At 40.6% G+C, this 27,730-nt stretch overlaps 2 protein-coding genes and 1 non-coding gene across 7 annotated transcripts in view; 1 reads left to right on the top strand and 2 right to left on the bottom strand.

Moving 5' to 3' along the window:
• LOC114550972 (FERM, ARHGEF and pleckstrin domain-containing protein 1) overlaps nt 1-10,203 on the bottom strand; it is a 58,716-nt gene extending 48,513 nt beyond the window's left edge. Inside the window, exons 1-3 of one of the 4 annotated variants that reach the window (XM_028572013.1) lie at nt 10,185-10,203; nt 8,897-9,045; nt 2,561-2,780 (exon numbers count right to left, since the gene is read on the bottom strand). In XM_028572013.1, the coding sequence (XP_028427814.1) occupies nt 2,561-2,734 (174 nt within the window). In that variant the 5' untranslated portion in view covers nt 2,735-2,780; nt 8,897-9,045; nt 10,185-10,203. Of the gene's footprint in view, nt 1-2,560; nt 2,781-8,896; nt 9,163-9,865; nt 9,977-10,184 lie in introns of those variants that run through there. The other 3 variants (XM_028572012.1, XM_028572016.1, XM_028572015.1) reach the window with 3 other exon arrangements.
• Nucleotides 9,928-10,001, bottom strand: trnai-aau (transfer RNA isoleucine (anticodon AAU)). The gene has a single exon. It is a non-coding gene; the product is annotated as a tRNA-Ile (tRNA).
• A 21-nt stretch (nt 10,204-10,224) lies between the features above and the next one.
• LOC114551004 (N-chimaerin) lies at nt 10,225-27,209 on the top strand. Of its 2 annotated transcripts, none has more exons than XM_028572077.1 (15): nt 10,225-10,330; nt 10,660-10,753; nt 13,343-13,381; nt 13,529-13,584; nt 15,780-15,811; nt 16,038-16,151; nt 17,915-18,041; nt 18,525-18,686; nt 22,605-22,682; nt 23,346-23,430; nt 24,012-24,185; nt 25,088-25,165; nt 25,333-25,470; nt 25,717-25,822; nt 25,997-27,209. In XM_028572077.1, the coding sequence occupies exons 2-15, from the start codon at nt 10,735-10,737 to the stop codon at nt 26,166-26,168; spliced, it is 1,380 nt and encodes a 459-aa protein (XP_028427878.1). In that variant the 5' UTR covers nt 10,225-10,330; nt 10,660-10,734; the 3' UTR covers nt 26,169-27,209. The 2 variants fall into 2 exon arrangements, with proteins under 2 accessions (XP_028427878.1, XP_028427879.1); XM_028572078.1 differs by having other exon boundaries at nt 10,225-10,345.
• The last annotated feature ends 521 nt before the right edge of the window (nt 27,210-27,730 follow it).

The raw sequence follows: 27,730 nt of genomic DNA, 5'->3' as shown, positions 1-27,730 counted from the left end.
TTATACACCAGAAATATCACGAGCACAGAGAGTTGCCCTCAGTGTTAACCCCCTGGATCCAAGAAACTTTATTGAAGACCCATGTTGCACCAGAACGTTTTGAATGGTACGTATCGGATCAGTATTTGCTCCCAGCCAATACCCTGAGTTTACGCAGCAGAAGAGAAAAAGATGTATCGGTGCATGCCTATCTGCCCTGCTGAAATATGTCACAGCAAAGCCTACTTATGATGTAAGAAAAGTACATGATGTCTACCTTGCACAAAAAGGCCATGTTGTGTAGGGGTGGGGGGGAAATCGATACAGCTTAGTATCGCGATATTTTCTGTGACAATACTGTACGAATACACGGACGCCAAGTATCGATCTTTCATTATATATATTGCACATGGGAATTTAACTTTTCTGGTACTAGAAAAAAAAAAAAAAAAAGTAAAGTGAGATGAACAAACAGAAAAATCTATCTTTTTTAGAAAAAACATGATTAACGATACAACGATTTCCTTTGGGGACATAATTTGAAGTTGGAAAGAAAGGTTATAAATTGCAATATATCGCGTTATGTTTAAAATCGCAATAATATTGTATCGTGACGTATCGTGATACTATCTTATGGTGGGGCTTGTGGTGATTCCCACCCCACCATGTTGTGTCTTAAAGTCTTTAAAAACATGGTATAAAAAAAGTTCAAATTCAATCAATTCGATCATGGCAAGCTCAATGTCAACATTACAACAGCAACACGGCCTGCCAACATTGTTACTCAAAGTGTAAAAGAAGTGTGACAGTTAATCATAAAGAGCCCTATGTTCCGGATCTTTAAAAACGTATTGCTCCTATTCTGCAGCCCCCTGGCTGAAATCGCCTGTAGTAACAAAATGCCCAATCGAGTGCCAACCTGAGTGTGTGAGCTGCAGGCTTATCTGTTGATTCACACGTTAGACTACACCTACTGCCCAAATACACTGGCGGGCATTGTAACAGGAAAAAGACAGATTAGGTGAGTCAAGACAAAGACAATGCCTCCCTTATATCACAGGGTCTGTGATAAGCACGGAAAACATAATAAGTAATTCATGTGGTTCACTTTCAACGCAGCGTTCCACAACTCCTGCTCAGGTCGCTTTTCCTTCTATCCCGTTCTTCTATCCTTTGATCCATCGTCACTCCTCCCTTCAATATTACTCCCAGTCCAGTCATCTGCTGGTTCCCATTTCACTTTGGTAACAGCAACAAAACACTCTCAGCCTGAAACAATAGTGTGTGAGTGCAGTATTAGTATTTTGCTCTCCCGTGGTCTGAGCCGTGACGTATAAAGATGTTCCACAGAGATTGGACTTTTTGTGTGTGTGTGTGTGTGTAAGACTAAGGACAGAAAAAGATAGGGGGAAGAGATCCCTGTCATGAGGGGGACTGCTGCTGCTGCTTTGTGGAGAACCACAAGCCCGGTGTTCTTACATCAATTTGAGAAGACATCAATTTATGATTTAGAGAAAAGCTAAAAAAAAGAAAATACACACAAATGCTGCAGAGGACATCCCTCACACAGACACCAGATCCCAGCCCTCTGTGAAACTGTCCACGGAAACATCCTAAGGCACTGGCACACTAACAACCACATACATTCTTGGCATTTCCACAAGAGCCAATTACAGCTCCCTGAAATGGCAGCTCTGGATGTTCTACAAGCCAGCTGAGACAGTGAGACTCGCTGAAATCTTTCTTAATTATCATCACAAAAACTCCCCAAATTCTAAGCTGATAATACAAGCGGCTGGGTTTTCTAAAAGGCATGCAAATCACCGAGGAGGGCACAAAACCAAACTCTCTGTCAGCTTGCGGCAGCCACTAATTCAGAAATTTAGGACTACTCCCACGCGGAGTTGACATACCAAAGCACCGCAGCACCGATGTCATTAAAGCTGCTGCCTGTGCAGCCTCTCAGAGGACCCCTTTCTCTAAACAGCATTAGGAAGCCAGAGAGCTGCCAGAGACAAACACATGCCTATAGCACACTTACTATATGCAAGCACACACTCTCACATAAGCTCCCACGCAGATTCAAAACACATGAAAATACTTTAGATGCCAGATCGGGGTGAATACTGGCTAGTATCTACGAAGAATATACATCTATGCACAGTACGTTTGCTATATATTTTATAACAATGGGAAGATAGTAAGACAAGTAACAGATAGAGGACTACCGATTACAAACATGCTATCAGCAGAACTGGTGGGAGACCTGTCGGCATTAAATCACCACTCAGAAAAACAGAGGCTGGGTCTGTAGGTGTGGTGTGCTTAAACAGGAAGCTGGTGTCTTTCCCACTTCCTGTGTACTTCCAGGAAGTGGGGATAAGACTAAAGGTAAATGGAACATATTGAGCCATCCTCTATCAAACACAACTAGTGATGGATCGCAAGAGGGCTGATGAAAGAAAAGGAATATCACCAATGATACACCACATCTCGTGTGTTATTACACTTTTTTTTTTTCCTAAAGATCAGTCATTCATATGGGGGTGCAGCAGACATTCACCATACACATATTACTCACCGATATCTGGAAGACTTCCTGTGTGTCATCGAGCATCTGGACCCTGATGGAGACTAGTCGCCCTGGAGGCTGGGCTGGAGGACGCAGGCCAGGCTCCAGGGTGGACACCCCAAAACTTTCAGGGGCGCCCAGCCTCTGTCCGGCTGTAGACGGCCTGTCGGCTGGTTCCACCATGGTGACGGACGCAACAGTGAGCAGCTCTCAAGCTTCAGGAGGACGTCTGGAGGAGAAAGGAAATAATTAGGGCTGCACAATTAATCGCAATTTTATCGAAATCTCAATCTTTGTTAAAAGGCAAAATATGTGTCAAACCATTCTATTATAGAAAGTATTGTGGTGCTGCAGAGACGTCCCGGCCTACAAATCCTATCCTACAGACTATAGAAAAGATCTTTGTTTGGTACAAGTCCTCGCAAAAATTATTCATATTTTTAATCAATCAATCATATCGCCATATCAGTCAAAATAATAGTAATGGGATATTTTCCTAAATATATATTATTTAGGGTGCAGTTTGTGTATTTTTTCATGTCTGTGTGTTGTTAAATGTATGCACTTGTATTCCTATAATCTTTTTATATGAATTGTGAAATGCCTTTTGCTTTTTGAGAAAAACGATAGAGATGAGATGCCTCATGAACCTTGCCAAGTTGCTTTCTGGTACAAAGGTTCCTTGAAATGTGGGGAAAATACAACATTTGTCTCATATTAAAAGTGGAGTTAGAGACTCTGTTGTGCTTGGAGAGAAACTTTGTGCTTAATTAGTTCAAGAAATGTGCAAAAATCTTGCCACGTTTGTTCAGTCTAGGTTAAATTGGCCTTGCACAATGTAAAAACCACAAGATATTTAGTCAGCGAGTTTTCACTCTGGTGATTTCTTTATAGGTCAGGATGATGAAACGAGTGTTTAAACCACGAACTAGAACAGCCCCATACAGTATGACAGCTGAACTTTAGAGTTTGGCCAATGCACAAAGAAGCAGACAGACATGTCTCACATCTTGCTAGACACACACTTATTCCAGCTGCAGTACATGAAGGTGGGATTCCCTACAAACCAAACGCAGAGCTCTGTTTAAGACCAGTTCAGACATGAACCAAAGCTTCACAAGTAGGGCAGATGAGATACGGTCTGAGAAAACACAAAGACACTCACCCCACCCCCCCCACCCACCCACCCCCCCTCTCTTCTTTCTGACACACACACAAACTTTTCAGCACCCCCACCTCCATCCCACACTTGATAAACCTCAACCTCAGACAATAAATATGCTCTCAGACGGTTGGTGACATCACGGCTGAGGAATGTTTTAGAAGACAGTCGGGGGGCAATGCAGGGATGAGCTGCCCCAACATACAAACAGTGATTTCCTATGCAAGTGCAATCTCTTAGATTTCTTTTTTCTTTGCTTTTCTCCAAGGTGAAATTGCTATTTGTATCTTTATTTCAGACACATTTGGTCATCATTACTTGTCAATCAATCATTAATCAATATGTCATTAGGGACCTATTGGACATCATCATGATTAACAGGTTGTTAGTTCATTCTCTGTAGTCACAGGTTAAAATCCTCTGTCACCTGCTAAGCAGCATTAAAAGGTCCATTTGTCAAGACCAAATACAGTATGTCATCAGGTTGTCGGGGCTGTCCGATTCCAAAGTCTTCTCCAAATGTGCCTGAGAAACAGCTTTTTTTTTGCCCAAATCTGGAGAATAAAACTGGTGGTGTATAATTTGCGGTATTTTGTAGACTATCCTAAAAACCCACAGAGTGCAGGTCACTGTGTGGCTGGAAGTACAATGACAGTATAGTGAAGGCGCTGTGCACAAACAAACTCCTAAAGAGTAGAGCTGCAAAGTTATGGTTTATCCCAACGTCTATCAAGCTGCTGAACTCCAATAGTAAATCTTAGCACAACAGAGCAGGGGTGCAATAAATACATCAGCACTTTTTGCACTTTGCACTTTAATTATTACAGTTACTGTACTTCTTAGGATGTTGGGTTTGTCTGTGCGGTCATGTGTGTCCTTCTTTTGTGTCCTAGGATGCTTCGTTGATCTTATGTTTATGTTTTTATGTTGATTTTAGAATTATTTTTCTGTTACATGTTTGTGTTGTGAAGCAACAGGTTGTAGCACTATGTCCAAGACAAGTTTCCCCACTCGGGGACAATGAAGTGTCTATTCTATTCTAATAATCTGCAACAATTGTGATCATCTTTTTGGATTTTGGACTCTTGGTCAGACTCCAAGACATTATTCTGGGCATTAGGAAGTAGGGACAGGCAGTTTGTACTATTTTCTGACATTTATAGGCCATCATTTTCTCCATTAAGTGAGAAAATAACCAGCAGATTTATTGATGATGAAAATAATTCATAATCGCAGCCCTACAGCAGAGCCTTCAGTCCTCCAAACGTCAGATAGTCGTAGTCCAACAGAAGAGGCCCCGGATATGGCACCCAGCCTGTGAATGCCTAAGAGCTCCAGGGGAACTGCTCTGTAGCTGACCTCTGACCTCAGAGTGAGAGGGGACTTCTTCTTCCAGAATCACTTACCACAAAAATATACTGTATACTCCTCATGGAAACAAAATGAACGCAATAAAAACCCTATGCAAAAATATTTTTGCCAAGAAACTTCCCCTTTATTCTTTCGCACCTAATCCAGCCTTTTATTTCCAACGTGAGAACCGAATCTTTCCAGAATTTAAGCCCCATCTTCGACTAATCCCTCCACCTGCACACACAAACGAGGACCTCTGTTCACCTTAGTGACAAAAGCTGAAACTGGAGCCTGGCCAAGGCAGTGACCCAACAATAAAAAGGACCTGACTTTCAAGTTACCCATTATACACATGTGGGGAAATTCCATTGTTCTTGTGTACTACTTCCCCACTAACTGCACTGAAATGAACACTCTGCTCGGTTGTTTATTAGTAGTTCAGTATCGGCCAGTTAGGGAGAGTATGTGAGAGTCTAAAAGTAGAAGTTAAGCCTTCAAGAAGTGCTTGATTAATCTGGATTTTTTAACATTACACTCACTCAGAGTTACCTACTTGTTTCTCCCTGTGTCACCCTAAGTCAAAGCAAAACAAGTGTCAACTGAGAGCCAGCTTTAAAGCTCTACCTAATCATTTACAAGCAGGTGCCAATTACCCTGACAAACATCAGTAGATCATATTCTGCAGGCCGCGGGGTTGGTTTGTCGCCTGCACGTCTTCAGTCTCTCAGCACGAACTAGTCAGTCACCAAGGAGCCTGTACGGTACATCTCCGGCATTTTTAAATCGGTTTTGAAACCACAAACACAAAACAGCAACTACAGCAAGAGAGTAGCCTACTTTTCCACACTTAATACAGTGTCCAAAAAGCTCATCCCTGGGCCTGCAATGGCACTGAAACACAATACAGCTACTTCCGCAGTTCTTTATACCAGTTCCCCCTTATGAACAAAAATCATAAACGTTGACTAGATTGATTCGAGACCTTGAGGAGAACACACTAGTTGTTAATTTAGCATCACTCTGGATTAATTTCACAACAAAAAGAGTGGACATTTGGAAGCAGAAGTTTCATCATCTCCTCAGTAGGGGCTGGGCTGGGGATTACACATGGAGTAAACTGAGGAATACAGAGCGAGCTGGTCACACAGGCACAAAGGAAGCCACTGTGGGAGCTTCCAGCAGCGGGGCTTTAAAACTCGGGGGGGACCAAGGCCTCTAAACCAGCCTTTGAACTGGTGTTAGCTGAAAGTTTCCCAAGAGTTTGTGAGAGGGACACCAGGCTCTGGGAATCGAATGTGAGTGAGTGAGTGAGTGTGTGTGTGTGTGTGTGTGTGTGTGTGTGTGTGTGTGTGTGTGTGTGTGTGTGTGTGTGTGTGTGTGTGTGTGTGTATACACACAAGTGCATCTACAGAGAAGGCTTTATGTTTTACAGGCATTACAGGCATATCTGGTTTAACTTCTTTACTATTTCTTTCACATAAATGAAGATGTGTAAAGTGAAAGTAAACCATTACATAATCTACGTTTGAATATTCAGAAGGAGGTTGCATAATAGACCAGCTATAAAACAGGCCAGACAATCAACCCTTTGATAAGTGGATTTTCAAAGCAACAGGAGATAAAACTGCATAACTATTGATTATGTTGAGGGGAACATGACGACACATGCCAACAATACAGACATTTTGAAAGAGGATCAGGGGTCACAAGCTGAAACTAACTAAAAAGGGATGTGACATGGAATGTTTCACTGATAAACTGCTAAGCTAAGTTTGCAGCAGTGTAATTAGCAGTGTTTCTATTGGGGATTAAGCTGTTTTATTTATAAAATTATGAAAAATCCTGCTACAAATTCCTAAAGCCTAAAGTGAGGTTTTTAGATTTCTCATTTTGACTGACCAACAGTCTAAATCCGAAAGATATTCAGTTTACTGCTAGTAAGCTAGTTTAAAAGACAAAAGAAACCAGCAAAAATTCACATTTGAGAAGCTGAAACCAGTGAATTTCAGCTCTAATGTACAGCTTTGTAATCAAAACAAAAAAAGCATACGGGAAACTGCAGGAATATGTGGATCATTTTGTAGGACAGAACTTTCTATTCTATTTAGAAAATGACATGAAAGCTGTGACAAATATTCAAAACACAAGGCCAATTCCCAGACCATCTGTCCTGCATTCACTGAGGAACGCTTTGGAATTAGATCAAAAGCTCTGGGAATAATTAAGCAAGTGGACCTTGCATTTTGTATATTTACCACATACAGTGCAGTGCGTGTTTCCAAGGTCAAGTATCAATCTTCAGGCTCAAACAAGAAAAAATATATGAAAAGCTGAAAATACAGATAATAGCGTGGAGCTCCATACAATACATTAACATGCACAAAGAGCCTCAGCTAAGGACCATAAAGGGAGTACATTAATTACCCGATTGTGTTACTTGTTGCCATTTTACAACAGGAGGATCGTATTTCATAAACAGCTACCGACTAAACTGATAAATGACGCCCTCAAGCATCAACTACAACCTGACAAAGCACAGGTGGGGATGAGATCAAGGCCACAACACAACACGGCTCCTGACAGATCAATAGGCTGCGCTTGATACCACGTTCTATCAAGGTGACACTCTGCACACGCCATGCCATTAAGCTGCTCTTTTGCTCTCGGGAGAGTTGTGTGTGTGTGTGTGTGTGTGTGTGTGTGTGTGTGTGTGTGTGTGTGTGTGTGTGTGTGTAAGAAAGAAAGAAAGAAAGAAAGGGAGTGTAACACCAACTTCCCCTGGCGTTATGGTGTCATACTGATTGTGAAAGTGAATTGGCAACAGGGCAGCATAGTTAGTTAGATTAGGCACACCACGCTTGGAGAACACCCATGCTCCACCAACCATCAAGACAAAGCTGATCCTGCTTCCTCCCCACTGACCCTGTGCTCTGACCTCAAGCCAAAGGGGGTGGGGTGCAAAAAGAGCACATGTCCCCCAGAGATCAATAAATGAAAGGGATTTGTTTTGTCACCTCATTGGTGCCATACATTTTTGCATATATCCTCCATGGTTGGTTGGTCAAGGTTTGCCTGTGACAATACCTGGGACCTAGAATGAGTGATGTACTGCACAACATGCAGCAGCGTTGTCAAGTGAAATAAAACAAACACAAACCTATATAGAAAGGCACACACATCAGAGTACAGTTGGCACAGTTCAAGCCCCATGATGTAGGTTAGCAGAGTAATCCTTTAGGCCAGAGTAAAGATGTCAGTAGGCTATGGCAACCTGATCACACTCAAGAGACAGGATTGGTGTGTGTGTGTGTGTGTGTGTGTGTGTGTGTGTGTGTGTGTGTGTGTGTGTGTTCAATATTAATGTGCATGTGATGACAATAAGCTAAGCCTATTGTAAGGTTTGGTGAATGGAAAGGCAGCTGGGAATAACAGAGGAGAGAAGCTGGACAAATATAAAACATCACCCAAAGTACATGCCGCAATATATTAACTTTGTAGAAAAATGTTGCAATACGTGTAAATGTTAGAGGATTATTTGGAGATCATGGTCTATCATTAAGCTTACAGTAAAAGAAGCTCTGGTGGACCTCCTAAAGCTCAGGCGATTAGGAAACTGAACAGGCTGGCTGCAATGGAAGCGAGCTTACACTTAAGATATCGGGCTCATCAAACATCACGCAGTGTTGCGTTAAGAGGTCTTTAAACTGGAAACGTACATTGCAACACATGTGGCTAAATCTTACACTCAAGTGTGATCTATGCAGGGAACAGCCTACCGGAGAGGCTACATGTAACCTCGCTTCCTAATCAGGATAGCATGATTTCCTTACCCCCCTCTTTCTTCAGGATCCACAGATTGTCCGTCAGCAAGAGCTTTTATTTCCAACGCGGACGGTAAATCCCACACAGTGCTGTAAGTTTTGATCAGGAAGTCCTCTCTTCGCAGCCGAACCGCTCCCTCTCAGGTGGGACGTGGTTCCTGTGTGGTAGCCATTGAAACAAATGTGGGAAACCGTGCATTGAGCTTTCTACTGGAACAATAAAGAGATACACACCGCCTCCAGCACTAGCGCCCCGGCACTACATTGTAAAGGCAGGGAGAACGTAAAACCAGGGTAGCTAAACAGCACCACCGCACGGTAGTTTGGGGAAATGGCAGCGAGGCGGCAAAAGGGTTTGGGTTTGTAGCTTCTGCATTTTTCTTCATTTAAAATGCTCAAATAAATATAGCCTAGTAAACTATGGTTAATTGGTATTACACATTGTGTTAGTAATAAAGTAAGAGAGGGTTTATTTTGAGACTTAGCACCACATAAATTCCGTTAAACGTGTTGGAAAGGTTAAGACTGAAAAATGTAATATTCCTAAAATTTCTCTGGATTAGAAACAAAAGTATGCAATCTGTTCATTGTTTTTACAGAAAAATATAGAAATGGACTGACACCTCATAGGCTATGTTAAAATATAAGAGGGCAGTGAAAAACGTGTTCATCTTTTTTGTTAATAACCTAGTATGTGCACATAGTGTAGGCTAGGCCTATTGCTTAAACTTTTTATTATTTAAAACATTTTCTCACATGTACACTGGCAACGTACTGGTATACAGAGAATGTAACTCAATAGCTACATCGAAGTAGGCTATAAGCTATTTAGGCAAATTATTAATTTGAGGTAGGCCTACTTTACTGATGTATTTCAATGTCATGTTACTTTACACTTCTACTCCACTACATTTCAGAGGGAAATGTTGTACTTTTCTGATATTATATTATATATGCAGTGAAGAAAAAGGTACTTACTTCCTCAGTTTTTCGGTAGTCATGTTGTATATGTCAATGGTTGTATTATGGAAAAAAGTAGTTGGCCAGTACGGGGATCGAACCCGCGACCTTGGCGTTATTAGCACCACGCTCTAACCAACTGAGCTAACCGGCCACGGTTTCCTATACTGGAGGCATCACTAATTGTACATGTATGCGTTGCTTCATTGTCTTTCGTACATTTAGTTTACTAGGAGGGCAGATAGCTAGCTTTGCCTATAACAAAAGCTGGGACATGATGTAACACAACTTCACTACATTATAATATTTGTTATTTTAAATGTTAAATAAAACAAACTTTAAATCGGGAGTGACGACGTCTTTCTTGCCACGAAGTACCAACTGCAAGGTCCGTTGCCATAGTAACTCCAGAGAGAGGGCGAGACTGCTCTGCTCACGTGACCCAGCAAGATGGCGACCACACAATGCAGAATGGATTTGACTGTGAGTACTGTCTATGTGAGTACGCCGTATTATTAGCTAACCGTTAGATTAATAAACCAGTTTACAATTTCATATTGTTGTCTGTGCACTTGTATGTTGTATTGTCTTACAAAGCAAATGTTTTCTTTCCAGTTAAATGTAAAAACAACATCTATTAGTTGTGTTTTATCCTCGGTTCAGCCTCCCATGTGAAGTACTGAGTGCGCTAATGTTAGCTCTCTTATAATCTGAGCTCGATCATTTATTATATACACTTTAGCCAGAGAACCTCACCACAGTCAGTAACTGAATACTTTCCACTTATTTTATTTGTATCTGTTCTCTTTTAGGATTTAAACTGACTGGGAATTTGGATCTGCTGGTTAAATTGTTCATCATAATCATCATCATATCACAGAATCAAGATGGCCCTAAATGTCTTTGGTAAGCAGCATCACGCCTCATATATTCTCCTTTGTGCCTTTACCTGATTGTATTAATGATGTGTTTGTGTGTTTTTATTTTTCTGCTTGTTTGTCAATTGTTATGATCATATTTTTCTTATGTATTTAGGTAAAATTGGGAGAGGTCACTAGAAATTTTATGGATCCAGTAGCCCTGAAGCATAACTATTTATTCAAGTACTGCTGGAAATTTATTTGTCTCACAAATGTGTGAGACAAATAAATACATTCTTTCTCCACTACATGCTTTTCACAAATACAGTTAGTGGTTATTTTGCAGATTAAGATCATCTGTTACAACATTAAAGTGCTGTTACCACAGTAATGCAGCTGCAATGATAATTAATTACATAAGTATACCAATATAAACACTGACAAGACTCCTGCTACATAAGGAATACTTTTATTACTTGAACTACAGATTGCTGATAATGTACTTTTTAAATGCAGGACTTTTACTAAAGTTGGCTATTAAATACACCAGGAAAACATACCAACATCACAATGTAAAAATCCTTCCTTCAAATATTTAATGAAGTAGTATTGGCAGTAAAATGCAGTCTGATTGATCCTTTAACAAGTAAACAGTATTTAGTACTTTAGTAAGTACTTAAATTTGTGTGTATTTGAGGTGGTGCTAAGTCTGACATAGGTCTTTATTTCCTGTTGAATGATACTAAAGTATGGTATTGTCTTTTATGCTATTTTGGAGAGCTGCATTTCCACCCCTGTTGCAGAGTTGCCAGCAGACCTTATGTTTTGACTGGTTTCTTGTGAGTGTGTCTAGCTGTGAGGGTATGTTGCCTTGAGAAAGAGGGTGAGACACTTGCCCGGGGAGGATTTGGAGTTATTTTGAAGACAGGATACTGGGATGACAAGTGTTGAAAAGATAAGGCTTGCAGAGTGGACACAGAGTACACCGAGACAGGAAACAGGCTGTTAGCTTTACCCATGCAGAGAAGATGGAAGACGGCATATGTCTGAATTTGCAAGATGCTGGCCAAAGGACCAATGCATATTATTATTTTCAAAGTGAGTCTATATCCAGCATTTTTTTTTTTTTTTTTTTTTGTGGAATCTACAAGTGGAGCAAGTTATTTTTTCTTTCCAGAATTAGTTTGTTGGTCTTGCAGTTTTGGATGCAGGCATTTCTGTTGTAATTAAACTTATTCAGATATTTCTAAGGAAAGAAACATGTAATTTGTGTTTTATATTGTACAAGAAAAACTAAAACAGTGTATTAACCAATCCTGACCTTGTCACGCTTATACAATAATTGTATTTGTCAAAATATCCGCAGGTTAGTGTTACATGTATTATGTTTGAATATTGAGGCTTCACACCATGAGCCACAATGAGTCACTGAATACATGTACACAGCACAGAATTTGAACCCGAAAGGATTTCACACTAATCACGTTGTAGGATTTTCAATGATCAGAGTTCAGCCAAACTCCAATTGGTTGCTTGGGGCTGAAAATGATTCTGTTCTTCTTAGTGTCTAATGTTGCAGACAGTCTAATGTTAATATCAGTTTTGTTTATGGTCTTCAGCAGCTGAACAAGCATCAAGGACACACTGCTGCAGTTTTGGTATTGATCTACAATTCATTTTAGATGGGTAGGCCTGAGGGGGGTGACAAGCTTGTCTGGGAGTAGGAAAGATAAACCTCACAGTGAGAGCTCCATTACAAGCCACCCTTTCTGCAAAGCAATATACATGAATCTTTCACAGCTTTTTATACTTCACAGAGTAGATTTATGTATGAATTCACTTAGTCACCGCTTATGCTCAGTGAGCTTTTTGTTGTTGGAAAAGAACATCATCCATCAGTGTGATACCCTGAGGTAATTGCACACAAACTAAAGAAAATAAAGTAGCTGAAAGCCTTCGCTTCATGTCATGCAGTCTTTGTGAGGATCTTTTATAGAGCTGGGCAATATGGAGACAATGAGATTTTTGATAAATAATCATCAGTTATGTTGATATAACAACTATGTGGGTGAAGGCAAATAATAGAACAGCTACAACAGTCGGGTAAGTTCAGAAAATGACATCACTTTACTGTAATGCAGCCTTTAAAACCAGGAAAAGACACCACTTATGTCATATCAGGATATTACAATATCCAAAATTTAAGATGATATCTAGTCTCATATATTGATATAAAATAGATAAATTGCCCATCTTTTATTCATTAAACTGTTTATTTAACTTATTTATTCGGCAATGGCATTATTAATATTGCAAAATGTCCTTGAGCATGCTGGTGCTCTTACCCAGTTCCAACTGTTCATCCATTAAACCAGCATTTGAGCATTTATGATTGAATGTAAAATGTCTGTTTTAGATTTTTTTTTGATTTTTTTTTTTTTACATTAAGCCCCCCTGCAAATAGATGCTCTGCTATTTTTATTTCTTTAAAATGTTATCTGGTTGATGGTTGGTATCAAAATTGAGACCTATAGAACCAGCGCTGATCATTCTGTTTTGTCCACTTGGGGGCGCTGTAGCAAAGGAAATTAAGTAAGACTAATTGTTTAAGCCCTTGTACTTTTTCTGTCCTCAGATCATGATGAATACAGGCCACCAGTGTGGAAGTCTTACTGTAAGTATTGATGTGATGGGACGTTTGCTGCGTGTTATCCTGATTTTTAGACTTTAATTTTAGGATTGTTATACTCTCCTTCTTTGCCTTGAGAGTTTCTTTATGGCGGCTTTTTGCTGAGGATCTGAGTTTTTTTTTTTGACACAGTGTACCAGCTCCAGCAGGAGGCACCTCACCCACGCAGACTCACCTGCACCTGTGAGGTGAGAACACACTTCCTAATTGTCAGCCAGCAAATGTCATGTTTCTTTTTAACACAATATTTAGTGGTAAGACTTCATGGTACTACTCTTCGAAAATATCACTTTACTTAGAACATTTTTGCGAATAAAGGGTCTATAAAGTTTAAGGAGGTGCCTCTGATTACAGATGTGTTATTGCGGTTAACACATGAAAATGTAGCTTCAATGACTAAGCCACATTTTTATGTGCAGGAGATTTGAGCACAGGTGCAGTACATCAGTAGAATTATATCCTTTCACAGATGTTTCCTTTGAATTAAAGCTAAAACACCATACAGAGGTCAGTTTGATATCCCATTACCTTGTTTCTTCACTCAGGCCTATTCTATAGTCTCCAGCATCACATACTATGACCAACTGCAGCAATCATTGTATGGATCAAGCCTCAAGCAAGCTGAACAGTTTATAGCGTGTCTTTGTGCGTGCGTGCGTGCGTGCGTGCGTGCGTGCGTGTGTGTGTGTGTGTGTTTCGTCTCCTCAGAGACTGTACCCGCTGACTCGGCTTGTAGCAGGGCTGATTGTTTTTGCTCTAGTTGGCCATTGTCTTCAGGGAAAGCATCTGTTAAGCCAGACTAAACATGTTGAACACTGCATGTTTTTTTTTTTTTTACCATGTTAGTAAAAGCACCTTCAGTATTAAAAAAGGAACCAGATGTGTGTTGGCGGACCGCAAGGTTTGGGGGAATCCAAAAGGGATTAAAAAATTGGGGTATGTGTGTCCAGTGTTTAAATTAATCTGTATAAGAGAGTCCTCTTAGGGCATGCTGGATGGAAGTGTGTGTGTGTGTGTGTGTGTGTGTGTGTGTGGGGATGCTAAATGAACAGCTGGTTGCTTCGACGCCCTGGCCCAGTCAGGTAGTTGGTGCTGACCCACTTAAAATCATCAGACAGACGGAGTAAAAGAGCCCCCCCCCACCCCCTGCTACCAGCAGCTCCATGTTGTCTGCTGGGAGTTCAGCCATATGTGATTTAATGATGCACCAATAAGCATTTATCTAAATCTGGTACTTTTTAATTTGTGGCATGTCAGGGTGACTGTCCTTTACCTGGAAGAGCTCAGGTTACATTATGATTATTAACACTGAAAACGTTAGCTTTATCAAAACTCTATATACAATGTCCGCTACAGGTGGGATGTTAGGATGTTCATAAAAATAATAAATTGGTACATCATATATTCTGTAAAAACATTCAGAAACAAACTCTTTACATAATTGCTCAAAGTGTACGATTCCAACCTGTGCCAGGTAAACATTTCACTCTGTGACAATTTATTTTGTCATTTTCAAAATACACTTCATGCAGAAGAGATTCAGAATGGATTTTGTTTATTCCCTCCAGCTCAGCACTCTATAATGTGCGGTCAAGGATGTCTATTGAGCATTAGTGATGGGAGTCTGTGCACTCCATGCATGGCTTACTGACAAACCCTTAGAGCAGTTTTGGTAAGAGAAGGCTAACTTTGACTTTTTCCGTCCTGGCTATGTTGTATAATTCTTTATTTTATTTTTTTTTACATTGTAGGCTTTTAGTGAATGCTGTTATTCACCATATTGAACTGGCAGGAGTTGGGTTTTTGCTATTAATATACAGTCTACAGTCTATGTACACCTCATTTTATATCTACTACTACATTTGTACCTATACCTTTTTTACATTTAAGTGTGTATGTACCTTACTTTCCTCTCTTCCCTTGTCTCTTTAACACACACACACACACACACACACACACACACACACACACACACACACACACACACACACACACACACCTGGCTACTTTCTCTATCACAGACACAAAGCATCCAAATTAATATTCAGCGCTCTTTGTTGATTTATTGGCTCCACAGCAGTTTTGTTGAGAGCAACACACAATGTTCAGCTTTTTATCTGACTCGTGCAATATTCTCTGCGCCCACGCACTCACGAAGAGCACACAGTGGTTACAGTTGTGGTGGCATTTCACACACTATATTGCTGTTGCTTTTGTGTCCTACAGAGCAATATGACATTATTTGTTTCATTATACTGCCATGTAAACATTTCCTTTTCTTAATCTTCATTCCGTGGGTTGTTTTCTCAAATGTCATCATTCCGCCCAACAACATGTACCTTTTTAGTGTTTTATAGAGTAATTATTTTTCTCTTTCCTGCAGGTGGACAACCGACCTAAATACTATGGAAGAGAGTAAGTTGGCCTTTATCAGTACTTTATGTGAGACACATTCCCTCAATGCATTTCCAACAGTTAGGATAGTTTGGAATCCAACTCCATCTACCTTATAACATACATTTTTCCACCATTTCATCTAAAGTTTCCCATAAATGTAGAAACATAATTTGTGGAGGAAGTATTACTTGGACTTAAAAGTATTTTAATTTTGTGAAATCTTTACCCTGCTTTTCACGTCCAGGTACCATGGGATGATCTCAAGAGAAGAGGCCGACCAGTTGCTGAGTCAGGCCGAAGGCAGCTACCTCATCAGAGAGAGTCAGAGACAGCCGGGCACCTACACACTGGCTCTAAGGTAATGCTTGTGTCTTGTGCGTTTTATCTTATTTAGGGAGATGCAGACAATCAAGAACAAATGTGAGCTCAGTGATGCCAATGGATATGTGTAGGCTTAAGTACTGGAGCAGGGATTCCAGTGTGTTTATTAGAAAATGAACCACCACAACTAGAAAAACTGTAAACTCAGATCAGAGTCTGGAAAATCTTGAAAGTCAAAATCTGGAGAACAAATCTGTTCCTGATTAAAAGCTCTTTATCAAACGGAATTTGCTTCATGATAAATTATCAACAGTTTCCCTTGTATGATTTAAGCTCAGACCAATTTTTTGTTTGTTTTTTAATACCTCTAAAATTGCTCTTTTTGTTTGAATATTTCTCAGTCCATGGAGTAACAAGCAAAGTTACTATTATATGTTTTATTTTATTTTACAAGTCCCTGGAAAGTAAGCCAAAAGATATGACTAAAGATATTTTGCCTTTACTGTGTGTGTTCTGCTTCTCCACTTCTTGTGAATCCCCTGAGATCTTAGTAGGAACTGTTTTTCCTCGTTTGTCCATGTCTGCACGTATCTGTGTGACAAGGCAAGAAAAAAAAAAAAAGGGTGCTGCGCGCTGCTGTGTGAACGTTGAGCATGTCTGATAGTGTGTTCACGCCACAGGTGCTGCGAGGAGTGAGGGTTTAAAGGCAGCCTTTGGAGTTGTAAGCTGCTCAGACTAAGGCGCTCTTCTCTAAACTCACATGGCTCCACACACCTTTCCTCATGGGGAAAGGGCAAAGTGTGAAGGAGGGAAAGTTTGTGGTTTGTTGATGTTATAAGTAAGTGTCCCACTCTCTGGCTCCATAAACGTATCTCTATTATTCACACGACGTTTTGGCCCTCAGGCCTTCTTCAAATCAAAAGTTGTCCGAATAAATACAGATATATGCATATGGAGCCAGAGAACACTTTTTCTTATTTTCAAGTCTACCTCCAGTGATGATCAGCACCTCGCTACAACCCTTGGTGTGCATTAGTTTTATATATTATATAGAAGTTTAAAATGCCTGAATAGTTTGTAAGCGTGTCAGTAGCCAGTTGTGCTTGAATGTGTGCTATCATTTTCTCAGAGTAGGTGTCATACTTTCAAATGAGTGCATGGCATAATTTGAATTTGGTTTTGGGTCAGTTTGCTCTATTCATAGCCATGTCATTCTTCCACCTGCACACGTTCCTCTCTCTTTTACTGCCTCTACTATCCCTGTGGTCATAATTACCTTCCATAAATACCCATCATAAACTAGTGGCCCACTCTGGGTCGGCAGAAAAGGAAAGGTTGGATTTTTGGGTTAATGATCTAACGGTGCCGTTTTATCTCGCGGTGGTTTCATTGGGATCCACCGTAGAGCAGATCATGTGTTGGCCCAGTTCAGAGTCTGTCTATCACAGATTTTGTGCCATTTTTTGACTCTGTATTTTCTTAGTCAAAGGCTGCAGTATTTTTGTGCATTAAGAGAGAACATGAGTAGAGGTTGTTTATGATGAAGCCTCTTTTTTTTCTCCTTTTGTTGTATTTTTCCTTTCATTTTTCATGCCATTTAAAGCAAAAAGCCAGCCAAACTTGTCATTTTTTCATATATTGATTTGGTTCTAATCTTGTCATTTTGATCAAATGTATTAAAAATAAAATATAACTAAGATTCTAAGCATTAACCCAGATGCCTACTTGACTTCAACTTTAAGGACCCAGTCTGCTTCTTGAAAATCTTGAAGCTTAAGCGTCTTCCTCCGTTCCATCCAGATTTGGGAACCAGACAAGAAACTTCCGTCTCTACCATGACGGGAAGCACTTTGTTGGAGAGAAGAGGTTCGAGTCCATCCACGACCTGGTCACAGACGGCCTCATCACACTCTACATTGAGACAAAGGTGTGTCCATGCGTCGCTCAGTCTTTCCTTGTTAAACGTACTCTACTAACATGACTTTCTGCGATGGCTCTGAGAACAGTGGTGCACAGTTAGACCCATTAATCTGGGCTGTAATCACTGAATGTAAATGCTGATTATGGATGATTACAAAATGGAAGCATTTAAAGCTTTCAGCTTCTGTTTGCCAGACATTGATCACTGCTTGTTTACTTGATCATTTGAGTCCCTGGTTTCCTTCAAAATAATCCCTGGAAAAAGAAGGAACATCGGCACGTTCTTGAGCTCACTCCCCATTAAGTGTTTATTTGTTGTACTAAGGGGGACATAGCGGTGCTATTCAATTAAGAATATTATTGCAAGATTGAATCCAAGTACAGTTGGTTTCACAGGCAGAAAAAAGGATCATTTATACTGTTAGGGGACCCGGAACCATTGATATGAACATGCGGCTGTCGTGTTAACAGTAACCTTCTCTTCTGTCAGGCAGCGGAGTACATTGCTAAGATGACCATAAACCCCATCTATGAACATGTGGGCTACACAACCCTGAACCAGGAGCCCACCCTGAAAAAACACCTACCACAAAGCCCCGAGGCCCCAGATGGACCCGCACCGGCCAAAGACGAGCGTAACGCTGAGGAGAGGGTGAGGACAAACACACAAGCATGAACGTGACCACCAGACTAGATGATGGCATTTTGGCAAGGGGACATTCTCAGGAAGTATCTTCAGCTAAAGAGTGACACAGCTGAGCTTTTCGAGGCTGCTTAATAATAATATCTTCAATATCTTCAACACTCATTACTCCCTGCAAGAAATATGGAAATAGAATCTGTGTAGGAACCTAGGCCAACATGTTTCTGGCAAACTGACCTGAAGGCTTCTGGGTTTTTGAGGGGTTGGTTTTAATAAGAAATTGAGTTGTGTTGGCCCAGAGTATTGGCTACAGACCAAAGAATATCCCCTTTAGGAAACAAACTACTGTCTGAAACTAGGCGTAAAAATAACCGTTATTACACAAATTGAATCTCTTTGGCTGGGTGTTTTGCAAATTGTCTTTGCATGTTGTAGAAAACAAATTAATGGTGATAAAATGTCAGTATGATCAGTATGACTAGAGACATTGACGGTAAAAAATGTGTAGGAATCCTAAGGTTTTAGGACGGCTTGATCCAGAGGAGGATACTACACTTGCATCTTTAAATGTATGCGCCTGAATCCAGAAGACACAAGTACGGAATGTTCTGAGTTTGTGTTTCAGTTCGCTGTAGGCCGTATGCAAAATCTCTTGGAACAATCAATCTCTTAAAGTTACTGGACCTTGCCTGCATAAATAAAGGTTATGTAAATCATAAAGCAGTAAATGCTAGCATATATACCATCATAATATTTCCAGAATGTTGTAAAAAGTATAAAGCGACGATAGATAAATGTTAAGAAAACCTGCAGAGAGTTAGAATAAGGGTAAAGGTAGGGAAAGTTGCTGTGTGTAAAGTACTAAGATGGAAGGATGAGAGTTGAGAAACATGGTGGAAGAAGGAGAAGAAGAAGAAGAAGGAGGAGGAGGAAGATGGATGCAGAGGAGCGATGGCCTCAAGCCAAAGGCTCTGCAGCAAAATTACATAACAGCAGTTTGCCTGCAGAAAGCTGCTGTCTCCCAGAAGCTGCCTACTAAGTATTCAGGAATTGGTTTTGTTGTTGGCTCATTAGTTTCCATTCAGCTGTGAGATAATTGCTTTCTGTGATTCGTTTTAACCCAGAGGACAGACAGGAAAGTTTTGGTGGAGCTATTTCAGAGTTTGAAAACAGAAGTTTGGAGATGAGAGGTTTACTTTGCAATGCAGGAGCTAACTCGTATGCTAATCACTAAGCAACATTTAATGTAACTTTACATTCTGCAGCTGCAGTTTGTGCAGGTGGGTGCATGAAAATGTGGCAGGAGATTCAGATCCATACACACACACACACACACACACACACACACACACACACACACACACACACACATATACACATATACAAGTGTAACTCAGTCCAGTTAAAATGGAAAACACAAAACACACACCAACAGGCTCATAACAAAATAGGTGTAGTGTGTGCAATGTGTTTATCTGCCACACCAGCAGAGGCCTTGTGTGACCTGCAGTGCATGACCACCTAGACTGCACCTCATACATCACTGTCTGTGTGTGTGTGTGTGTGTGTGTGTGTGTGTGTGTGTGTGTGTGTGTGTGTGTGTGTGTGTGTGTGTGTGTGTGTGTGTGTGTGTGTGTGTGTGTGTGTGTGTGTGTGTGTGTGTGTGTGTGTGTGTGTGTATATGTGTGTATATGTGTGTATGTATATGTGTGTAATGGGGGTAGTCCTGTGTACGTGTGTGCTTTCATAATTGGGTGGATTTGCAGACAAAGCAGTATGGCTGTGACATTGAGACCAGCGTGGCTCTCTGTAGGGAAGACAAAACACACAAGAAATACATATTTCATGCAGCTAATCAGCTTTTATCATGGGTTAAATGCTGTTTTTATGGTCCCTGTGGGTCTGATATAGACGTGGTTCTGGTGATGACTTTTGAAATTTAAATTTTTAAGGCCTTGTGGTGAGAGTGAGTTCACTGGACGGTGACAGGAAGTATTTTGGTGAGAGGAGAAGGCAGTAACCAGATTTGAATACCTTTTATCGAGCAGAAAATACAGAAAAACAGCTTTTTTCCTTTTTCTGTTTTTTGATTATGTCTATATTCGGGGTGCTCTTTTGTTATCCGCCTGCCATCCCCACACAATGAAAACGGGCATTAAATATCCATGACCAGTCATACATATTCACTGTGTTGGGTGTATATAAGCTGAGGATTAGTGATTTGAAGGTGTGGTTGCTTGTGATAAGTGCATATTTGTTAAAAGAAAATTCGACTTAATTCAAATTTCTTTTTTTATTATAACGTTTGTCACGACTTTTTCCACAAAATACCATTTGCAGTAACTTGTATGAAATGAAAAAAATATCTAAAATAACATCAAAACACATAGCTTGAAGCTTGTAGATCTATCTCACACCAACAGGAATTAATACAGTCCCATCGCTTGTTTGACAGTTTTGCTCAGCCCGAAAATGTCAAAAAGTCCAACCATCCACCCACCAGAGGCGCCACTTAACGAGACTCTTAAGTGACAGTTTGGCCTTAAACTGTTCTTATATAATGTCACTTGTATTTTTTAAGATAATGGATGACCAGGGCCATCTAAGGACATGGGATTGTGTATATTCTGTCGAGCATTTAATATCAAGCAAGAAACACTCCCATAAAGCAGCCGATAGCGGTTGCTGTTGTTCACAGTGGACAAGAGAAATCGGGAAACATTAGAGCAAAAACAAATCAATGTTGTAAAATGACGACAAAGGAAGGGAAACGAAAATTGTGAACGAATGAAACAAGTAATAGCTTGTTTATCAGCTTGTTCTTTTTTTCCCTTCTCTTTCTCCTACTCTCCCGGGACAATTGAGGTGGCAGAAATTGGTGACGAACAACAACAATCTCTGTATTCTGATTGGCTTATTCTCCTCTCTATGTGACCTGTTAAATTCATCCATTGCCGCAGCGTAGCTCAGCCTCCCCCTCCTCCTTCTTTCTCTCTCTCTCCGCCTTTATCACCCCCCTCCTCCACTAGTTCTGCCTGGTGAGTGTGTGGAGGGAAAGAGGATTAACATATACGCACGCACACACACACGCATACACCGAGACATGTGGGCTGAAGCGCTCACCTATACGAGACTGAGAGACAGGAATGCACATTCTGCAGCATCAGTCCGGTTTGAAGGATTTTGGGAATGCATCTCAAGAAGATTTATTGAATCATATTAAGGGAACTTTCTTTCACAATTTATTTATTTTCTGTTTTTTATTGGCCGGCTGGCTTTTGTTGTTTTTTTGTTATGAACTGGAATTGCACCATGCAGCCCCATCACTATGCAGAGCTAATCTGATTGGCTGATCTTTGTGGTACTAAGACGGCAGGATTGGTCCTGCATTGGCTCCTCGGTTTGGGATGTTTTTGTCGGCTAAAGCTTTGAAATGATTTGAGAGCGTAGTTGTTGTACTTATTCCTGTTAGTATTAATTATTCTGGCCATTTTTTGGTAATTTTTTTGGTCTTTCTTAGTGTTTCCTTTTTGGGGGTTCATATTCAGTCTGATTGTTTGCCTGTATTTATTAATGGGATTTTGATCACAGAGCCAGCATTTGATTTTAACCTCCTGTGTGAGTTGAATTTACACCAAAACTATAGATCCCGCAATGCCGAGCCGAGAGTCATATGTCGTTAAAAGAGGTAAAAGGCAATCCCGCAGGCGAGCCGAGAAGGAAACGGGTCAGAAGGGCTCTTTGTTTACAGCAGCTCTCGGTTTGAATGTAAGCGCGGGTTCAATTCCCTCCCTGCCAGTCTCCGACACCACCTCGGACCCAAGCACAGGCTCTGGGACCCGTCACAAGCGGGCACCAACTCCCTCCAAACCCACCTCCCCTGCTTCCACCTTCTGGCAACCAATCCGATCTTTTGCCCTTTCGCAGCTCACATCGCTGGTGCGGCGGGCCACCCTGAGGGAGAGCGATTTGGCACCCAAGTACGAGAAGGTCCACAACTTCAAGGTGAGCTTCTCCTTTGCTCCTCCATCCTGTCCTGTTTATGTGTGTGTGCTGAATGATGCCAGAATCGCTGATTCAGCTCATGGGGTTATTCAAATTCACCTCAGAGAGCGCAGAGCGCTTTAGGATGCACACATAGAGAAACACACATTTGTGCATTTACAGTTCAGGTTTTGAGCCTTTTGTTTAGTGCTTTAGATTCACAGATTTCCATTTTATAAGTAGCCATTAGTGAGCAGCACAAAGGTCAGAGCCACAGTGTGCTGAGCTCAAGGGTAATGTGGAAACACAGACACACAAAGAGCACTGTAATGTGATGGAAGTTATTAGCATTTCATTATAGTGATGAGAGCCAATTTATGCAAAAAAAATAAGCAGATTAAAATTCTGTTCTCACTGTAATTTTTCTATAAATGCACTTTCAGCACTCCTATTGTGTCTTCATCATTTTCTTGTCTGTGTCTATAATAAAGATTGGTCACATGAATATTTTTCTCACCTTGTTCTCGTTGTAGACTATATAATTTTAGCACATTTATCGGGGGTTTTCTATTTATTATTTTGTGTGACCATATCTGTTTTCACTTTAATATTTGTTGCGAATTCCGTGATAAATTTACGTTTGAAAATATTCAAATTTCCCCTTTTGTCTGTCTGTTTAAACAGGTTCATACATTCAGAGGCCCCCACTGGTGTGAGTACTGTGCCAACTTCATGTGGGGTCTCATCGCCCAGGGAGTCAAGTGTGCAGGTAACACACACACACACACACACACACACACACACACACACACATAGACACAACACAACATAAACACATCCTTTGACACAAATATCAGTGTATAATGCGGTTTGCTTTCAATCCAAAAAAAGATTCAATTTCTGCTCCTCTTTGCCTCCTACACTGTGTTCCACACGTTGCGCCTCTTCTCTCTTAAATCGTGACTCAAAACTGGGACAGCAGGCTTAAAGTTAGTCACTTTTGTTGTTGACTCATCTGCTGCGTGTATCATCATGGATTTTAAATGTTAAAAGATCCAATTTGGTGCCAAAGAACACCCTGTCTATGTAATGAACTGTTCCTCTCCATTGCCTACGTTTAAATGCACCTAGTTATAATGCTTTAAGTGTCAGACAAAATTACATTATGCTGATATTGCTTTTGGGTCTTCAAAGTGGTGTGAAGCGCTGAAAACAGGATAACGGAGCACAAGGCACACTTTTAATGTAATAAATAGCCACACAGGATGTTAGAGAGCTATTTTTAAGGCAAGAGTGGACATACAGTAATGTAAAACTATTCACTTTTATACTTGTGTCTTTCTCTCTCAGACTGTGGGTTGAATGTCCATAAGCAGTGCTCCAAAGTCGTGCCGAACGACTGCCAGCCGGACCTGCGGCACGTCAAGAAGGTGTACAGCTGCGACCTGACCACGCTGGTCAAAGCCCACAACACCAAGAGGCCCATGGTGGTCGACATGTGCATACAGGAAATCGAGGCGAGAGGTAAAGCATTGTGTTTGCTGCAAAATTTAAGAGAGAGAAAGGGAGAACACCCACGAGGCCACCATGTGTATGCAAAACGTGTGTGTCAATGGTATAAAGCTGTACAGAAGCAGAATAAATCGCACATGCGAGAGTGGGAGTGCTACAATTCTCCCCCCATGGGATCCGAGTAATCATAGGGGAGCTGCCACAGCCAGGATTTTATTGACTACAATTCAAGACCTGAGTAAAACTAATACGCAAAAATCAATAAAGACACCTGACTTGGAGTGATTGAACTTGACAGGAACTTGACAGGAGCAGAAGAGCAATTCACTCCCCATCCCCCACTCTGTCTCTGTTGTAGTCTCTCATCAATCTTCACTGCCGTCCGTCTCTCTTCGTTTATAACTCGTCTGTGTGTGTTTTACTCCTATTTATGTATCTCCTTCAGTTGAATTAATTTAAGCTGTTCCATTGGAACAACCAGAGAGAAACCATTGTCACAAACACATTGTTGTATATCAGCATTCATCAGCCGCTGACATCTCCAGAATTATCAGCATCATTTGAGTAATCTGCAGTACTGAAGTAAAGAAATTAATTAATTACAAATAGCGATTATTTTCATTATTGATTATTTTGCCCATTGTTTTCTCCACTAGCTGATTAATTGTTTAGTCTAAATGTGTAATAAAATAGTAAGAAATACTTGTCGCCTGTCTTTTAACGTCTGCTTTTGTCAAAGCAGCAGTCCTAAACCCAAAGATATTCAATTCATTACCATAGAAGATAAAGAAAATCGGCAATCCTTTAAGAAGCTGGAAACGGTGACTTCTGGCATTTTTTGACTGAATTATGTTTAATCACAACAATTTCAGTTCACTTAATTTATCAAATTCAGCTCTCGTTGTCCGTCTTAGGTCTCCAGTCAGAGGGTTTGTACAGAATATCGGGCTTCAGCGAGCTGATTGAAGATGTCAAGCTGGCCTTTGACAGAGGTGAGTGTCCTGTTTCTTCTAAAAGAATGTCCCTTTTAGGATCAGTGAAATATCAATACAATTCGGAAGGTAAATATTCCATAATCTTGGGGCTTCTTTCTCACACTGACTCGTGTTTTTTTGTGGATGGTTTGTTTGGACGATGTATCGACTGATTTGCTTCACAGATGGAGAGAAGGCAGACATTTCATCAAATGCTTACGAGGACCTCAACATTATCACCGGAGCCCTCAAGCTCTACTTCAGAGAGCTGCCTATTCCCCTCATCACATATGATGCCTACCCACGCTTCATAGAAACAGGAAGTAGGTCTTTATGCTTGATGTACCTTATTACATAACATGGAAGAATGAATGGAAGGGCAGTTTGGAAGCCAAGCTGAGCTTTTGAAGGCACTAGGCAACACGGACAAATGCTACAAATCAGAAAAAGATGTATGTGAAATTTATTTTCATTACTGTTGTTATTATATGATCCTTATGTGTTGCTTTGGCATGGGATAGGCTATGTTTAGAGCTCCTTTTAATCTGTGTTCATTTTGTGTGTTGCAGAGATTTCAGATCCAGAAAAACGTCTGGAGTCTCTCCACGAGGCCTTGAAGCTGCTGCCACCAGCTCACTGCGAGACGTTGCGATACCTCATGGCTCACCTCAAGAGGTCTGAACACACAACTCACGGTTTCACTCCATCGCATACCTTTAGTTGTGGTAGCGAAGTCGTTTTAAATTCAGCTCAGTGACGGGGTTGAATCACTCAATCTAGATTTATTTCTAGTTTTGCGGTCAGCTTTGCCTTCCTTTTACACGTACGTTCCGTCCTCTCTCCTTCCAGAGTGACCGAGTACGAGAAGGAAAACCTCATGTCCAGCGAGAACCTGGGTATCGTCTTCGGCCCGACGCTGATGAGGGCCCCCGGGCTGGACGCCATGACGGCACTCAACGACATCCGATACCAGAGACTCGTGGTGGAATCGCTCATTACCAACGAAGATGTGTTGTTCTGAGAGGAGCGGAGGGAAACCCTTCTTCCAACATGGAGAGGAAGGACAGACAGATTGGGAAGCCCTCCTGTGAAAAGATGGAAGAAAAAGTTGACTCATTACAAGAAAATTAAGAAAAAACACGCAAGATACCTGGAAGTTGTGTCTTGATGGAGAGGACACCAAGGAGTGTTTTTGTAAGGAGTGGATGGAGGAAAGAATGAAGGAAGTGACTATTTGCAGTGAAGGAATTGATTAAAAAACATGGTGGAGAAGAAGTATGGAAGGATGCAGTGTTTCCCTAATGTCTTATCTTGTACAAAAATTGCCCAGCCTTACTTGATAGAATTAAAAGAGAAATAAGTTATCTATCCTAAGGAGAAATGAATATTAGCATTGCAACAACATGACTTTATCTCTGTAGGGAAAACACTGTGCGATCCAACTTTATGTTAAAATCTTTCTTAAATGGGATGCCTTGACAGTTGTTAGTTTTCTTCACCAGACTTATTTTGAAAATCAGCTACATTAAAAAAGCTTTTCTTAGCATTGTTTGCATTAGCCACAGAAACCGAATGAGCCACAAGTGTCACAGAGTGGTTTCAGTGAAAAATGCAATAATGCTCCTTTCTAATCAGCGTTTCCCTCCAACTCTGGTGGTAAGAGATTAGTTTGCTTTGTGTCCCATAGTGTCAAGATATAATCCTCCTCAAGAGAAGAAGAAGCACTGACTTCATAACAGTAGACAGCTGGATGAATGAATAAACGATTGGAAAAAGGGAACCACTCACCCATAATGCTAACTCATTCCTCTGAATGGAGCTTAAGTGACTTGGACCTACTATGTTTTTTGTTCCTCTTTTCAACCTCTTTACTTTACAGCTCCCTCTTCTGTTCCATTGACTGAAGTGTAATTATACAGTCATTTTAAACTAAGTAGTTTTTAGTTGCTTACATAGAAAAAACAATGCAGACTCTTGTTTGTGTCATATTATAAGCTTTTGTTGCTGTATAATTACATAACAACTGATGGAGCATTACATTAAATGGTTTAACTTTTTTTTTCTCACTGTCCCTGAACCAATCCTGTGTTCTCTCACTTCTCCACCTGCCTGCTTCGCCTCTGAAGGTGAAAAATTACACTTTTTAAATAGAAAATTTAAAAGGAAGCTTTGGGGAACTTTTCTGCAGCAGGCACACATACATTTTCCTCCGAATATTAAGTATTTTCTAGTTCTTAAAATTGGCATGTTGTCTCCACCCAACACTAATTCATTGGCAGATGGTGAAGAGAGGAACACACCATACCTGACTTGAAACATAAAAGTGTTAAACAGTGCTTTATGTTGTTTTTGCTTTGCTTTAGTTTGACTTTTTGTATAAAGCAGTATTGTAATTTAGTAGTGTTAACAAGCACATTTTGTGCTCAAAATACTAATTGAAATTCTTGATCGCTTTCCCGGATGCAATTCAGAAGATTGAAATAACAATTTAAAGGCTGACTTTATTGACCTGAGTGGGATAATTTAGACACTTCAGTACCGAGATGGGATTTGAGCGCCACCACGTTATGTGAAATTTTAATA

Source organism: Perca flavescens, chromosome 24 (assembly GCF_004354835.1).
Source record: "Perca flavescens isolate YP-PL-M2 chromosome 24, PFLA_1.0, whole genome shotgun sequence".
Taxonomy (NCBI): domain Eukaryota; kingdom Metazoa; phylum Chordata; class Actinopteri; order Perciformes; family Percidae; genus Perca; species Perca flavescens.
The sequence above is the reverse complement of the archived record's forward strand: the minus strand, read 5'-3'. Positions and strand labels throughout refer to the sequence as shown.

Bases quoted from the DNA above. Each gene is read 5' to 3' on its own strand.
- LOC114551004 (XM_028572077.1), top strand. The intron at 13,382-13,528 runs GTAAGTATTGAT...TTTTTGACACAG, and splicing joins ACCAGTGTGGAAGTCTTACT to TGTACCAGCTCCAGCAGGAG. The intron at 25,166-25,332 runs GTGAGTGTCCTG...TTTGCTTCACAG, and splicing joins CAAGCTGGCCTTTGACAGAG to ATGGAGAGAAGGCAGACATT.